We start from the raw sequence: 15,991 nt of genomic DNA, 5'->3' as shown, positions 1-15,991 counted from the left end.
TGGGACCATAAACATTAAAAACAGTCAAGGATACAGAATTGATTAACAGCTTAACTAAGACCCAACTGCCATCAGTATCATTCTCTTGAGAAAGAACTTTACATTTGAGTTTCTTGTGACACAAAATGGCCACACCATTCTTTTTATTAGATGTAGGAGAGAATAAAACCGTTCCCACCCAGCCTCTCTTTAGCTTAAGAGACTCCGCCTCAGAAAGATGAGTTTCCTGTAAAAGAACTAAATCAGGAGTATAAGAGGCTAGATGGGAAAGCACTCTCTGTCGTTTAATAGGGCTAACAAAACCTTTCACATTCCATGAAATAACTTTGAATTAAATAACAATAAAATGTGCAAGGAACACAGAAAAGGCATAAAACCAAGAATGCCATAAAGGACAACAACAAATGAATGAGAGAAAAGAGCAAGACAAACAAAGGCAGGAGATACAGTAAGAGAAGAGCAAAGAAAAAGGAAAGAGGGGAAGAGGGAAGAAAAAAGAAGTAGAAGAAGAGACAGTACATATCCAAAACTGATGACTGAGGAAAACATACCTGAAGGGGGAAGGGAGATGACAAGATGACGATGGGGTATGGGAGGATTCGACAAGAACGGCCTCCTAAGCCGGAGAGCAACACACCGCACCAGGACGGGATATGAGGAAGACGAATCGTATGAGACGGAGAGGAATACAAAAGGGTTTATCGAATAATCTAAGGGAGGGAAAAAGAAACGTGTTATACAAAAGTCATGGTAAGAGAAACAGCACAAAAGCAGACATTATATGTAAAACAGAAAACCCAGACAACAACCACTATATAATCACATCAAGCAGGAGAAGAATCAAACCAAGGAGAGAATATTTCAGCAAAAACCTGCAAGGAGAGAAACAAAACAGATAAATAATCAACCAGTAGTAGGATTGGATGTATCCATGCCAGCATTGGTCTGAATGTGAATAAAATTCTTGAGTTCAGCTGGATCTTGGAAAGTCCAGGTGTTGTTTTGATGAGTGACTTTGAAGGTACAGGGGTGAAAGAGGCCATATCTAGCTCCAATAGAGCGCAGAGGAGCACAAAGAGACAAGAATTCCTTTCTTCTGGCAGCAGTGACATTAGAGACATCTTGAGAGAGAAAAACTCTCTGACCCATCCAGGACACTTGGCGCTTCGCTCGAGCTGTAGAGAGGACCAGAAGGAGATCAGTAAACTTGAGGAAGAGGATGATGACCCCTCGCGGTTTGGTTGAGGAGGAGGAGCGAGGGCCAAGTCTATGGGCTCGTTGGATAATTAGAGAGGTAGTAGCGGGAAGGTCCAGGAGTTTCAGAAGGAAAGAGGAGAAAAACGTAACAGGATCATCTCCTTCCAAGGATTCCGGCAGGCCATAAACGCGTAGGTTGTTCCTCCTATTCCTGTTTTCCAAATCTTCAGTGTGCTGTTGAAGGGCGAGAAGAGACTTTTCCAGAGAGGAGATGCGTTGAGAGTTTGACTGAATCTCTGTAACCTGCTGCTCCACAGAAGAAACACGAGCTTCCATAGTTGACCATTTAGCCTCAAAAAGCTGCATCTTAGTATTAGTCTCCTCCACGAACGGGCGCAAAGCGCGAATCTCCTCAAGTATCAACTCCATAGATATAGGGGATGGAGATGACTCAGATGGAGGAGGAGAGGAGTCCTGCTTCAAGCGCTTAGGTAAGGAGGCAGAAGGAGAAGACTTGCTGGAGGTAGGTTGTAATGGAGAAGAACGGGTGGAGGATATTGTCGCCATTTGATCTGTGGGAGGAGGATGAGAAGAATGACCTGCCGTTGAGGAAGAGGCGGAGGAAGGTGGAGTCTTCGAGGGCACAAAGACAAACTTTGGGTTGCGTAGCTTGCCCATAGAAGCCTGAACGTGCCAGTGACAGGGAGGCAAAGAGGCAAACCAACACAACGACCTGCACTCAAAAAGCAAAGAATGTCAATATGTCCAGTCTGAAGAACCCAGCGGTCAGCAGGAGCAGTGAAGGACACCAGCAAAAATCATGAAGAAACCCCGGACCCAGAGGTAATGTAAACAGGAGTTAAAGAGTGTTTCCAGTTATAACAAGGAGATCACCAGTGGGCGCGAAAGCCATGCGCACTAAGACTTGGTGAACAAAATTGCAACAAAAAACCAGCACGAAGACGCAATGAGGATGGTATGAGTCTTACGCCTTGAGACTGAAGTAAGTTATCAAGGAAGAGCACAGCGCATGTGGTAGCCTGTGAGGGGAGCATGAAGGCAGAGGTCACTCAGGAAGCAGCGTCGACATGAGGAGTAATTTGCAAACATAGCGCACTGGCAGGGCGCAAAACACAAAGGAGAGGTCCTTAGTTGCTAAGAATAAAGTCCAGTGTCTGGAGGAAGAACAGGAAGAGCATGTCTGCAGTCACCTCAGCGATGCGCACACATCGCGCATATTACAAAATGGCGGTCGCGCTGAGGGACTTACATCGAGAGGCATGAATGGGCGAAAAACTGCAGGAAAACGAAGTCTGGCAGTCACATCTTCAGCACAAAGTCATCCGCTTACAGGAGCCACAAGAAATCCGCCGAAATGGTCGCGGATAGCGGCGAAGAGATGAAAAGTCCGCCGCGGCGCGGGAGAGCTCCGGTCTCAGGCGGACATCTTGTTCGGCGTCCAAGCCACGCCCCCGCCTTTTTCACTTTTAAATTCAATAAAGTTACAATTTTTAATGGTTCGTTACTTTATCGTCCACCTGGTCCAAGAGAGAGTTTTGTAACAACTGTTCGGACGTTTATGGAGTCCAGCCATGAGTTTGCAAATTTAACATTATTAGGAGATTTTAATTTTCATTTGGAGCTTAGTGATAATTGAGAAACAGCATACCTGATTGATTGTCTTCATAGTTTTGATCGGCACCAAATAGTGAATCTTCAGACGCATAGAGCCAACCATACATTGCATGGCATATTCACCAGTAACCTCAGTCACAAAGAAAACCGCCTTTGAATAGATGCACACTTACCACACCACTTATACCCAGACAGCCTCACACCAGTGGGATGAGAATGGACAAAAAGGATATGATTAAAAATCAAAATTTAAAAAAAAGGATACAATTTATTCACAAATCATATATACCATATACATCACAAAACAAAATCAATTTAAGAAATTTAACAGTATCTGAAACTGTGCCAAAATATTAAAACATCAAAATAATACATAAGACTAAAAACCCAAGCATATTTGTACACAGTGCTATTCACAATATTAAAAGTTGGGAACTAAGAGATGAAAAAGGATTCCTATATCCAAAGGGGGAAACCACTAAATCAAACATAGATCAATTGTAACTCCAATGGATATTTGTCCAGGTGCAATTTTCCAATACAATTGTTATCACAGATTTTACGTAGTTTCCTCTTCAAAGAGCATATTCACCAGTAATCCTGGGCTTACAACTAATAAAGTCAATCCGCCAAATTTGACGGATCACAGTGCAGTTTGCTTCAACCTTGTAGTCCCCAATAAGGACAGCTGTTACTCTAATTCCCCAAGACTTATAAAGAGGCACTATTGATGGAAAATTGATAGCGTGTAATTCGACAAGATGCAGAACTCACAGAATTAAGCGGTAATATTGATGTAACTACAGGCAACTTCAATAACTGGTTCGGAATCCACTGCCATGAGGCATGCGCCTGAAAAAGCTCCCAAATGTTTCAGGAAAACTCCCACTGCTCCATAGTATACACCTAAATTCAAAATGCTTAAGCAAAAATGAAGGGCATGTATAAGATGGTGGAGAATTTACTACAATGAGGATGATATAATAAAAAATATAGGGGCATAATCACAAGGATCTATCGACGAGTCAACGGCACTTTATCGCAGCCAAAGTAGCGATAAACTTATCGCCCCAATCACAAGCTGGTGTTAACATCCCACAGCACCAGTTTACCCACGATAGCAGCCGCAAAAAATATTGCCACAGATGACCCCTGCAACTATCGCTAATGAGATGCAGAGTAGGCGTTCAAGGGCCAAAAGCCGCAACAACACCACTCCACAACATTCTCAATGACCAGCCAGATCTGTGATAAGAACACAAAACAGGCGATAAGGCGCGTTAGCAGCAGGAAACTAACACCTGCTCTGTCCTGGTGCAAAGTCGGACGACAGCCTGCACCACAAAAGGGAGCCCATCCCAGAGCTACACCTGAAGAACAACAGATGCACCCGGGCAACTGAACATGCAGCCCGGAGGGCCGAAAGGGCAACAACACCTGCCGCCACCACCCCCAGGACCCCCCTCCCCGGCACCCCCCCGACCAAAGACATGCCACATCAGCTACACCTAAACATGTACAAAATAATCTACATGATATCGCACAATCACAACTGGTGACATGCATGTGTCGTCACAAAAATGAGCATCACACATTCAGTTTCGAAGCAACAAATGAAACTTTATTAAAATAAACACTAAACTGAAATGAAGACACATGGCTGCTCCCCTCGGGACAATCCGTAGGTCACAGCCTGCAAGACAAAAATCATGATGAGAAGGTGAGTCCTGCGCACATCAAAGGACAAAGAGAGAGCGAAGGAGAGAGATAGGAAGAGAGGGAGAGAGAGAGAGAGAGAAGAGAGGGGGAGAGAGAGAGAGAGAGAGAGAGAAGAAGAGAGGGGGAGAGAGAGAGAGAGAGAGAGAGAGAGAGAGAGAGAAGAAGAGAGGGGGAGAGAGAGATAAGAAGAGGGGGGAGAGATAGATCGAGAGAGTGCTGCACCTGCCCACCCAGGCCACACTGCTCACCTGCTGCCACCGGTGTGTCTCCAACCACTTGCCGGTATATATTGCAGTTCAGAATGCGGTCCGCGAGGTTTGGCTTCGAATAGCTGGGGAAGCTCGAAACTAGTTGACCAGAACATATGCTAGGCACACCTTTCCATTATAGTTAGGTTTCCTTGTCATATTACCCCGTTTTAATTTTTTTAGCTTAGAGCACTAATAAAGTCTATTTTTAGCCCACTAGCTGATTATTTTAATTATCCCACTCCACCACTTCTTCACTTACACTACAAATAGTCCACAATTTTTAAGTGCTCCTACGTAACACCGCAAGTCGTAGCACGCCTCAGTCCGTAGAGGACTGGGAGGACCCCTATGATGAAGCATGTCACCGTGGGGAAACCCTGGTGAGTGAGGGGACTATAGAAAGAGATAATCCTTCCCTTTCTTTCTAATCGGTGTCCTTTAGGATCAAATTGTTTCCGACACCATTTGTTCTTCCTGGTTAGGTTCCTGTCTACTTGACCTGTTCAGGTAGTTTTTTGGTAGTTCACCAGGTCACACATCTGAGACAGACCCGTCATCTGAAACAGAGTCCAGGTACATGATTGGCACAGTACACACAATTGCACAGGACAACATTGCCTGCCCGCCCATGCACACCCAGGCAGAGGCACCCCAGCCCCTCCCACCGCCCATTGGAGCATGCCCGCCCATGCAAACCCAGGCAGAGGCATCCCAGCCCCTCCCGCCGCCCATCGGAGCATGCCCGTCCATGCACACCCAGGCCTCACTGCTCACCTTCCACCACCGACATGAGGTCCCACCACGTGCCGCTGCAAGCCACAAGCCCGGGGCCCGTGGACATGGCACGCTCCACATCTTGCAGCCCGGCTCCGCAGGCCACCAGGTCTCACATTTGGTGCTTGATCTTGATTACTCCATGGCAGAGGACATACCAGTGCACCCGGCCTCATTGCAAGCTGCACACCCGCTCAGTCCACTGGTGCCACTAACTCAGTGATCCCAGAAGCTACGCCACGTGGGGATAGGCCCGCGCTGCCCGCTGGCTCTGGCCTACACTGTGGTCCAGCAGGGCACACAAAACCTGAGCTGTCCGGACCGCCGGGACAGGGCATCATCGCAGGCTGCACACCCGCTCAGCACTTAAGGTGCCCCTACCTCAGTGCACCCAAAGTCACCGTCCTGTGGCGGGGTGCCTGTACCGTCCGCAAAGCTTTGGGTGCCACTAACCCTGTGCAACCCCAGTCAGCACCACGTGGTAGTAGCCCTGTGATGGCCGCAAGACCTCGGGTGCCACTAACCCTGTGCGCAACAACTCATGGGCCCTTTATGATTGAGAACCGTGGAGCGTCTGTCATCCAGTCACCACCGGCAGAGGGGAATGTGACGTCGTTGCCCCCTTATGTTGGCGAAGTCACATGGCCTGTGATGCCTGTGCCAGATGGGTGTGGTGTCCGTGCAAACCTGCCCTCAGGGAGTGGCTGTGCCATGCTGACAACTAGACCAGTGACCTGCACACCACCAGCGAGTACGCCTGCAATGGGTAGTAATGAGGGCCCCCCTTTGGAGCGTAAGCGGAGTGGTCTGGCCTACCATATGCCGGACCAGCGCAGGGCTTGCAACAATGACTCGTGGGCTCTGGGCATGGTTCAGTCCAGGACATGGAAGTGACTGATGCGTGTGTCCCTGTTGTAGTGTCCACCCAGAACACAATAGGCAATGTAGCACCCTCTGACTGGCATCCCACAGGATGAGCATCATTGACGCAAGAGAAATCACTGTCCCTACATTCATCCACACATTCACACATGAATGATAAAAGACATAACACAGCAGTGCGTTACTGGATGTTTATTTCACATACAGTGGAGTTTCGCAGCTGGAGCGGTACAGGGCCATGCCAAGCACACCACACAATATGTGCCCGTGGAAGGCCAGCCAGAGTCCATCCAGGGATGACAAGTACTGTGGGAGAGGAAGGGTACAGTCCGCAGTCTGCTCGCTGTGTCATTGGTCATCAAACAGGATATGGCAGTCCATGTCGCTGTCCAAGGTGAGTGCATCAGAGTGTATCGGGGGTCAGTGGAAGGTCATGAGGCAATGTGCGGCACCAAGCAGAAACAGGCCAGGTGTCGGAAATGAATGCTAGTGCCTCCTTCTGATCACAAACCTATCCACGTCCTCGTCCCCGGATGTGTGCTCTGCCCCACCTGTAGGTGTTGCAGCACCGGCTGAGGCACTGTGTGCCACTGACACATCAGGTGCCGGAGTGGATACGTCTGCCGCACTTTGAGGCAATGGCACACCAGGGGGCAGAGATGTGGATGGTGTGGGGGCAGCAGCATTCATAATCGCCATGCCTTGTGGCAGCAATGCCATGATGAGGATCTGCAGGGCATGGTAGATCCCAGCTACATTTCGCTGGTGTGCAGCGGTGGCTGCCATCCTTTCCGCCTCCATCTGCATCATGTCCTCCATGAGCCTCTGCATGTGTGCAGCTCACGGCTGGTATCGCTGGAGCCCCTCTGAGCGGACAGGTGTTCTCTCCACATCATGACTCCAGCGATTTCAGTCAGGGCTTTTTGGAGACCATGGAGCGGGCATAGACACCCAAGGATGGCGTCCAGTTTGGTAGCCATGAGGTCCAACCCCACCCGCACCTGCTCAGCCGTCTCCATCTGGCCCTTCAGCCCATGGTATTGTAAGGCCGTGTGTTGTTCCTGGGGTCTTGGGAGACTGCGGGGGCCGTGGGTGCCTCCTGCTGGGTGGTTTGGGTGGTGGTTGGGGTCTCCTTGATGCAGCTGGGCAGCCCTGATCCTGGAGGTGAGTCGAGGATGATGTCAATGATGTCTAGGAGGGCTTGTGCGTCGATGCTGGGGTTGTCCTCCTAGTCATCAGTGAAGAGTGGCTGGGACTGCTCTGCAGGGGGTGTTGACGGTGGCCCTGCTATGTGAAGGGGAGATGGTTTATTGCAATGTGTCCACATGTATGTAGCCGCATGGTACATGTTGACATTCAGACAGCATGGCATTGTACATTGTGACAGTCTATAGATCTGGGCGATGACCCAGAGTTTTTGAGGGTGTGCACTGTGCTCTGCTTGATTGTGCATGTGTGCCATCGTGGCCATCTCCACCGGTCCCCCCAGTAACTGGTGGTCACTCACCCTGTTGTGGTTGTACTGTGTCCTGTCGAGCAGTGTCTGGTCTCCCGACTCCGGCCACAGTATCCACACAGATGACTGTCGATACCAGCTCCTCCATGTCATCCAGCACGAGCTGTGGCGCTGGCCCCCACCTTCAGTCTGCATTGTTGCCTTTTGGTTGGCTGCAAGTTTCTCCTTGGCCTTTCGCTTGATGTCATTCCATCGCCTCTTGACCTCGTCCATTGTCCTCTTGTGCTTTCCGACGGCATTCACCTTGTCCATGATGTCCTGCCATATTCCATTTTTAGTGCCCAATGACACGTTGGAGGTGACGAACAGTTGTTGATGGTGTTCCATCACCTCCGTGACTATGATCCTGTTCGCCTGCGGACTGAACATCGTCTTCCTCTTCTTCTTGTCCTTGCCCTTCCCTGTCCCCGAGGTCCCGGGCTGGTCGTCCAGTGGTTGTGGGGTTGCGCTCGTCCTCTGCGCCTGCTCCGGCTGCCTCCATGGTGCTTGGGTGTTGGTCAGTTTGTGTTTGGGTGTTTTTTCTACTTTTATGGTGATTTTTCCCACCTGCTTATCGCTGATTTCCTTATCGCGCTTTGGCCCATCGCAGGTTTTTTCGCATTGGGGTTTGTGTTTTTATCTCCGTCGAGGTGGTTGTATCGCAGGCATTGGCTGCGGTTTCGGCAAACTATCGCATGGGGCCACCTTGTTGTGAATGCCACGTTGAAACGGGGTTATATTCCCGTGATAGGCTGCGATGTGTAAAATGACGTTAACATTTTTTTGTGATGATTAGCACACATTCTTGTGAATATTCCCCATAGAGCAGTGATTGTTGAGTATAAAACATTGATAATTTCGGAGAAATCTAGAGATTTATTGATAAAATAAGTGCAGCTAAAGACTCTAGTAAAGAACTTTTTAAGACTGTCACTACTCTTTCATACTATAATAGCTCGCAACTCATCCCACCTACACAAATGTTTTGCAAGAAGTTGGCGGAGTACTTTCAGGCAAAGGTGTCTGGGGTCTATGATGAATTCTTCCCAATATATAAAGGGATTAGCACAGATATTACATTTGTCTCCTTTTCCTTATCTCAAGAATCCAGAGATGGTTCTGGATTAAGTCAGACAACTTTGGATCATTTTACCCCCATGGATGTATGACGTAACAACGCGTGTGTTTACAACGCGTGCAGTTACATTGCGGTTTTTACAACGAACGCGATGTAACCCCGCGATGCCATTACAACGCAAGTCTTCACATCGACTTGCGCTAGATGGCGTGCTAACATTAGAAAAGCGTAATTTACTATTCCAACTCCAGTCCACTTAACAGTAGGGAAGGTGTTGGGATAGTAAACTACACCATTTGTAATGTTAGCACGCCATCTAGCACAAGTCGATGAATAGACTTGCGTTGTAATGGCATCACGTGGTTACATCGCGTTCGTTGTAAAATCCGCGATGTAACTGCACGCGTTGTCAAAGTTTCGTTGTAAAGGTTGTTCCCCTACCCCCATAACTGAAGATAGAACAAAGGTTCTCTTGCAGACCATTAAATCAGGGTCTCCGTTGGACCCCTGTCTAAGTTTTGTTTTGCATATGGTTTCCAGAACAGTGGCTAGACACCTTACTATATTGCTCAATAGAGTTCTGACTTAGGTTACATTCCAGTGGAATGGAAACAGGCGTAAGTTTGCCCGTTACTGAAAAAGCCTACCTTGGACCCTGATGATGCTAAAAATGATAGACCTATATCTAGACTACCCTTACCAGCTAAAATACTGGAGAAGGCACTTAATGCCGACTTCATGGCCTTCCTCAATATTCATAGAAATCAGGAGCCCTCACAACATAGATTTAGGCCATCACATTGCACGGAGTCTGTTGTTGATCGGCACTGAGGAGATTTGTAGGCAGATGGACTTAGGTGGCAGGCTGCACTGAATCCTCTCGACCTCTTCTGCAGCGTTTCATACAGTGAATCATTCACTGTTAATCAGCTGGCTAGAGGGGATTAGGATTAGAGGCACAGCCCTTGCCATCCTTAGTTCATAGCTGGCTTTTGGGAATTTTGTTTCAGATCCCTTTACAATGTGGGGTGCCCCAGGGCTCCTCACTATCGCCTACAATATTCAACATCTAAATTACTTCTTTAGCAAAACGTATTAGATCTTGTGGTTTTGCCGTAGTGTCATACACAGATGACAAACAAATGGTGGTGTCTATCTCCTCAGACGTGGGCACTGTTGATAGTAAATGTAAAGATACCCTGTCTAGTATTGTCACCAGGATGCAAGAAAATTGCCTTAAATTGAATTCTGAACAGACTGAGGTTATCCGCTTTGGTTCCGAAAACTCTTTCTGGGACACGTCTTGGTGGCATACCTGTTTAGGCACCCCTCCTTGTCCAGTTCAGGAAGTAAAAAATCTCGGGCTGTGATTTGATGAGCAGCTTTGTTTTTCTAACCAAATAAATAAGGTTACATCCTCTTGTTTGTATTTCCTCAGTGTGTTGATGAAGGTCTTTCAATTCGGTGAATATGCAGAAGTTGTTTTTTGTTGCATTCATCCTATCTAGGATAGACCACTGTATTGCACTGTATCTGAACATCCAGAAAAGATCGCAGCAAAAGCTTCAGTCACTTCAGAATACGGCTACCGTTTGCCCTTGAGGATCCCAAAATTTGATCCCATTTCCAAAAGCATTTGTGACCTTCATTGATTGCCGGTGACCGAATGGGTCAAATTTAAGGTCCTCTGTATTGTTCACAAGGGCTTGTATAGTGGAGGCCCCGCATATTTTCGGAAGTCTTTTTCTGGCATGTTCCTAAACGTAATTTAAGATCTGCCACTGCAAAATTAGTGGCAGTTCCCAAAATTAAGAAAGTGAGATACGGAGGGAGAAGTTTTTATTTTTTGGCTTGTAGGCTGTGAAATTCTTTGCCTCTCATTCTAAGATCTCAGTCCAACAGATCCTCTTTTAGAGCATTGTTAAAAACCTGTCTCTCTCTATTCACTCCTAGTATATAGGTATTTTCAATCCAGGAACTCTTGGCGCTAAGACGCCTCGGCATACGCGTGCTTTAGTAAAATGCTACTTAGTTACTTATGGAACTTGTCAATGAAAGGGGTAAGTAGAGAAATGGATTACCTAACATTAAATTTGTTAAACCTGTTCCTCTCCATACCTAGCAAATGTCCCTCCTTAACTACCTATCTGTTCCGGTTGTCTGACAGAATATTGTGTCTCAAAACTTGTGTCCAAAATATGGTTTACCATAATATTGTGTTCCTATCCTTACAATGGGAGTAACAAAAATATTGTGTCAAATATTGTGGAAGATAATATCACCAAAGAAGGTAAGTATATCGTTTTTATTTTTATAAATAAGCACGTATTAGTTATTTATTTAAAATATTATAATAGTTTACATCAGGATTGGTTACATTTACTATCAGTCTCAGCAACAGCAGGGAAAGTGTTGTACTGTAGAGGGTTTAGATTTACTATTCCCTCTCCAATCTAAGCAACAGTAGGGAAAGTGTTGGACTCCGTAGAGGTTACATTTATGATTGCCACTCCACTTTAAGCAAAAGTAGGGAAGATGTTGGACTTTGGAGGGGATAAGTTTCACTAATCCAACACAATTCTAAGCAATAGTAGGAAAAGTATTAGACTTCAGGGGGATTACACATGACATTCCAACTCCTAATCATTTTTTAACAAAACATTTAAAAACATATAAAAAAATCTTATTAACTTATAAAATATATAAATAAGTAATACTGTACAATTTAGGAAAAAGACTAAAAATAAAAAAACGTTGCTTTAATAAAAATAAAATTCATTTCTAAACCGACCAGGAACACACAATAAACAAATAAATATCACCGTATTTAATTTAAAATAATACTTAACTACAACAAATAGAATAAACAAAATAATACAATTTACAACAATTAAAAGCAATACATAAAAAAATGAAACCAAACATATGACATATTAAGTCACCTAATAAAAATAGTCATAATTCTCACTTACTCAATTAAATATTGTGAACCATTACTTTAAAAAAATACTTTTAAATTTACTTCCCACTTTACAATACAATCCAAACTTGCTACTAAAATATAAATAATTAACAAAAATGTAATAATTAAAATATAAATAAATTAATTAAAATAAAAAAATTAAAGTTAAACACATAAAATAACAATTAAACAATGTACATAATTAGTATTAAATGTCAAATTCACAATAACAAATTTAGGAATACATTTAAATTAATGATACCTTAACTCCCCACTCTATTTCTATACATACCCAACAACTCTCTACTAGTATGTAACAAAATAATCAAAATATAAAAAATAATGTACACATTAAGATGAATAAATTACACTTGGATACATATAACAATCAAACAAAAAATGGTAACATTATTATTCAGCTAAACATTTAATTTGCAATAAAAAAACTAATTAACATTAAAATTAATTTCATTATAATTTAATTACATTTTCACTATTTTCTACTAAAACCCGAATAACATACTACTATATCCTACAGGACTAATTAAATGTTAAAAAGATGTAATCCCTTAAAATTCCAATCTATGAATAACAGTTGTACTAACAATGCTAACTTCTAAAATAAATATATTAAAACACATTTAATTAATCAAAAAACAATATTTATGTTACTATATTGCAGTAAACAATATTTAAAACTATGTTCTTGTCAACAATATTATATATCTAAAACGTATATTCGTGCCTTGATATTTTGTTCCATGATATGTTTGAGGCAATATTCATGTCACACAATATTTTTAATCTGGGATGTGTCTAATTCACCATCTATTCCATCATCAAGGCTATATTTCTTAGATGTAAAAGCCTTATAAACTAAATGAATTAGAAGCTATAAAAGTCGACAAAACTAAGAGGTCTATAATGATGTAGGGTGGATCGCCACCGCCCGCATGGCGGTGGCGATCCGCCCTACATTATACCCCGCCCGCCACCCATTTCCCTCCACCATATTAGTATGGCTGGGGAGGACCCTGGCGGACAGAAAGACCGTTCGCAGGTTTTCGGCCGGTCGACCAGTCGACCGGGTGGAAAAGGGTCTGGATATGGTGGCGGTGTCTGCTAGACACCGCCATCCATATTAGCATGGGTGCGGGAAGCAGCCTTTCCATGGCGGCAACGAGGCATGCGGATTTTGCTTTCGGGCCCATTGCGGGCCCCCAGGCTATTGGGGGTGTGGGGGGTGCACATGGGTGGTACTTATGGTACCCCCTACATTGTCCCGGACAAGGTGGCAGGCACCACGCGGTGCCTGTCACCTTGTGCATGACAATGCACAACGTGCATTCCCAGCTTTGTGGCGGGCGGTGCTGTGGGCACCGCCCACCACAATCCTGGAAATATAGGATGCCACCGCCACAGTGGCGGTGGCTTCCTAATTGCAGGTGTGGGACTGACGCAACACTGGCGACCGGTCCCAGCACTGCTAGGGTGGTGGCATCCTAATAGGCCCCTTAGTGTAGTATATTTTTAGTTCATATGGCCAAACGGACCTCTTCTCATTCTAGACATCAGCAACCATGTGCCTGTAGTCATCTAAATGGATCTTCTCAAAACCAAACATTTAAAGCATTTTTTCACAAAGCGGTTTGATTGCTCATCAGTAAAAGAAAGTTTAAGTTAATTTCCTTAGTTCTCATTGTAAAGGTACCTGCTTGTCTCCCTCGTCATCATGTAGGCTCCATATTCTGTGGACATGCTCTGGGCTCTGCAGCCCTCTCAGGCTAGGTTCGGTTTAATAAAATAAAAATACATTTACTGTTATTTCTGAATATTTTAATTGTGGAAAAGTGTATGATCTATTTCCTCTTGCATTCACAGACTGCGCTTATTGATGAGTGGGAATGCCCCAGATGTGCCATCCTTTTCAGCAGTACTGCGCCACTGGAATCTCACCAATGTGTCAATGAAAAAAAAATCAGCTTTACACCACCAAAATTATTAGGGCCAATGAAAACAAAGGTGAAAAACAAAGTGAAACTAAAGGAGCCTGAATTGGGAACACACACTGTGCCTCGTCAAGGGGGCGTTTCAAGTTCTTCCATCATAAAGTTGAGCCCTTCCAGCTCAGCCAGTGAGCCTGCTCCTTCTCCCAGGGTTGCAGAGAGAAGAAATGCCAAGTCTTCAATGCCCAGAAAAAAGGGAAGAGACTCCACTCATTTAGAGGCCTTACCCTGTCGTGTCTGTGGAAAGATATTCAGCAGTTTTGAAAAACTAACCTTTCACAGTTACTCCCACACAGGAGAGCGTCTGTGCAGATGCCCACAACCGGAATGTGCCAAAGCTTTCATTTCTAAATATAAATTAATAAGGTAAACCATTTTAATACACTAGAATTTGTGAGTTTTCAGTTTGTACTTTGTGCTGCAGCAATGTCCTGTTCTATTTAAAACATACTTAATATGCTGTAAATATTGCAAGCTGTTACAAATCCACTAAATTGTGTTCAAATGCTAAGTGAAGAGGGATGTAGTGTTAATAGAGCAGACAACTCTTTTCAGATGTATGTTAGGTTTAGGTTTGTATGTTGAACTAGTCATATTTACAGTGTGGTCAACATCATGTCAGGAGTAACTCCATTACTGCACCATGTGGCTTTGCAGTGGGGCAATTTTACGCCACAATGCGAGTTTGACAACATAAGAATGTGGAATTACATGCTGCGGATGCAATATTTCTCACCTTCGAACATTTTCCTTATTAGGGATCTGTTTTTTAATGCAAATTCCAAATGCTATACTTTGACAAATTTTGTGTATTAAAAACTCTGGTGGCAAAGTAATTTCATTTTACTTGGAATTGGAAACCACACATTCCCCAATATAGTTGAAATGAGAGCCTTATTGGGAAAGCCTAATCTGTTTTAGAACAGAAATCTCATGAGTGCTATGGAGAAATCTTAGAACACGTATTGCAGTAAGTGTGGAATGGGTGTCTATGAGATGCTGTTTTCTATAATCTGCCTAATGGTTTAGTCCTTTACTAAGTTTTTCATTATCCTAAAGTGTCAAGTCGCATCATAATAGCATTAATCAATTGAATTACTCCAGAGTATTTGACCTACCTTTAATGTTGTGTAGCATGTAGAAGGGATGTGGCACAACATATTGTCAACATTGGTTTCCTTCCACTCCAGGGTAAATTAGTCATCTGAAAATAGTCGTTACAAAGCTCCTTTCACAAGTGAAAAATATATTCTCTTACCAGATGCCTTTAGTTTATTTTTTATGAATTTGGACAAAAATAATGAGGGAATCACACTTTTTCCTGTCACCCATAAGCCCTCACTCTTCCTTTCAGTAATTAATAATATATTGCATTTGATACTTATAATAAGTCAGACCTTTTTTACGGGAATTAATCAGTGTTATTGCTATTTTGTTTTTTAAAAATTCTTTTCTTTTTTTACTACTTTGAAGATGTAACTTTTGTCTCAGTAGAACCTTTTCTATTATAGTTTGTGTTCCCTAATGCAGCTTCACCCTGAGAAGAATTTACAAGATTAAGGGCCTGATTTAGAGCTTGGCAGACAGGTTACTTTGTCAGAAACGTGATGGAAATCCCGTCTGCCGTATTACAAGTGCATTAGATCCAATGGCATTTGTAATATGGTGGACGGGATATCTGTCATGTTTGTGATGGAGTAACCCGTGCCCTGAACTCTAAATCAACCTCTAAGGGGTTGATTAGGATGGCGGGCGGTACCGGGACCACCCCCAGCGTTGCGGCAGTCCCGACACCCCAATCATGATGCCACCGCCACCGCGGCTGTCGCATCAGGCATTTAAACATTGCAGTGGGTGCTGCTGGCTGCAGCATCCGCCGCAATGGTGAAATACCACGTTGTGCATTGCCATGCACTGTGTGGCAGGCACCGCGGGGTGCCTGCCACCTTGTGCATGGCAATGAAGGGGGGTACTATAGGTACCCCCAAATGC

The 15,991-nt window shown here is 44.4% G+C and overlaps 1 protein-coding gene across 4 annotated transcripts in view; it reads left to right on the top strand.

Moving 5' to 3' along the window:
- LOC146820926 (zinc finger protein PLAGL1-like) overlaps positions 1-15,991 on the top strand; it is a 517,626-nt gene that overhangs the window by 491,473 nt on the left and 10,162 nt on the right. For all 4 annotated transcript variants that reach the window (XM_085611799.1, XM_085611798.1, XM_085611801.1 and 1 more), the window contains one exon: positions 13,875-14,365. In XM_085611799.1, coding sequence (XP_085467925.1) covers positions 13,875-14,365 — 491 coding nt within the window. The remainder of the gene's footprint in view (positions 1-13,874; positions 14,366-15,991) is intronic.

Source organism: Triturus cristatus, chromosome 6, assembly GCF_964204655.1.
Source record: "Triturus cristatus chromosome 6, aTriCri1.1, whole genome shotgun sequence".
NCBI lineage: Eukaryota > Metazoa > Chordata > Amphibia > Caudata > Salamandridae > Triturus > Triturus cristatus.
The sequence above is the reverse complement of the archived record's forward strand: the minus strand, read 5'-3'. Positions and strand labels throughout refer to the sequence as shown.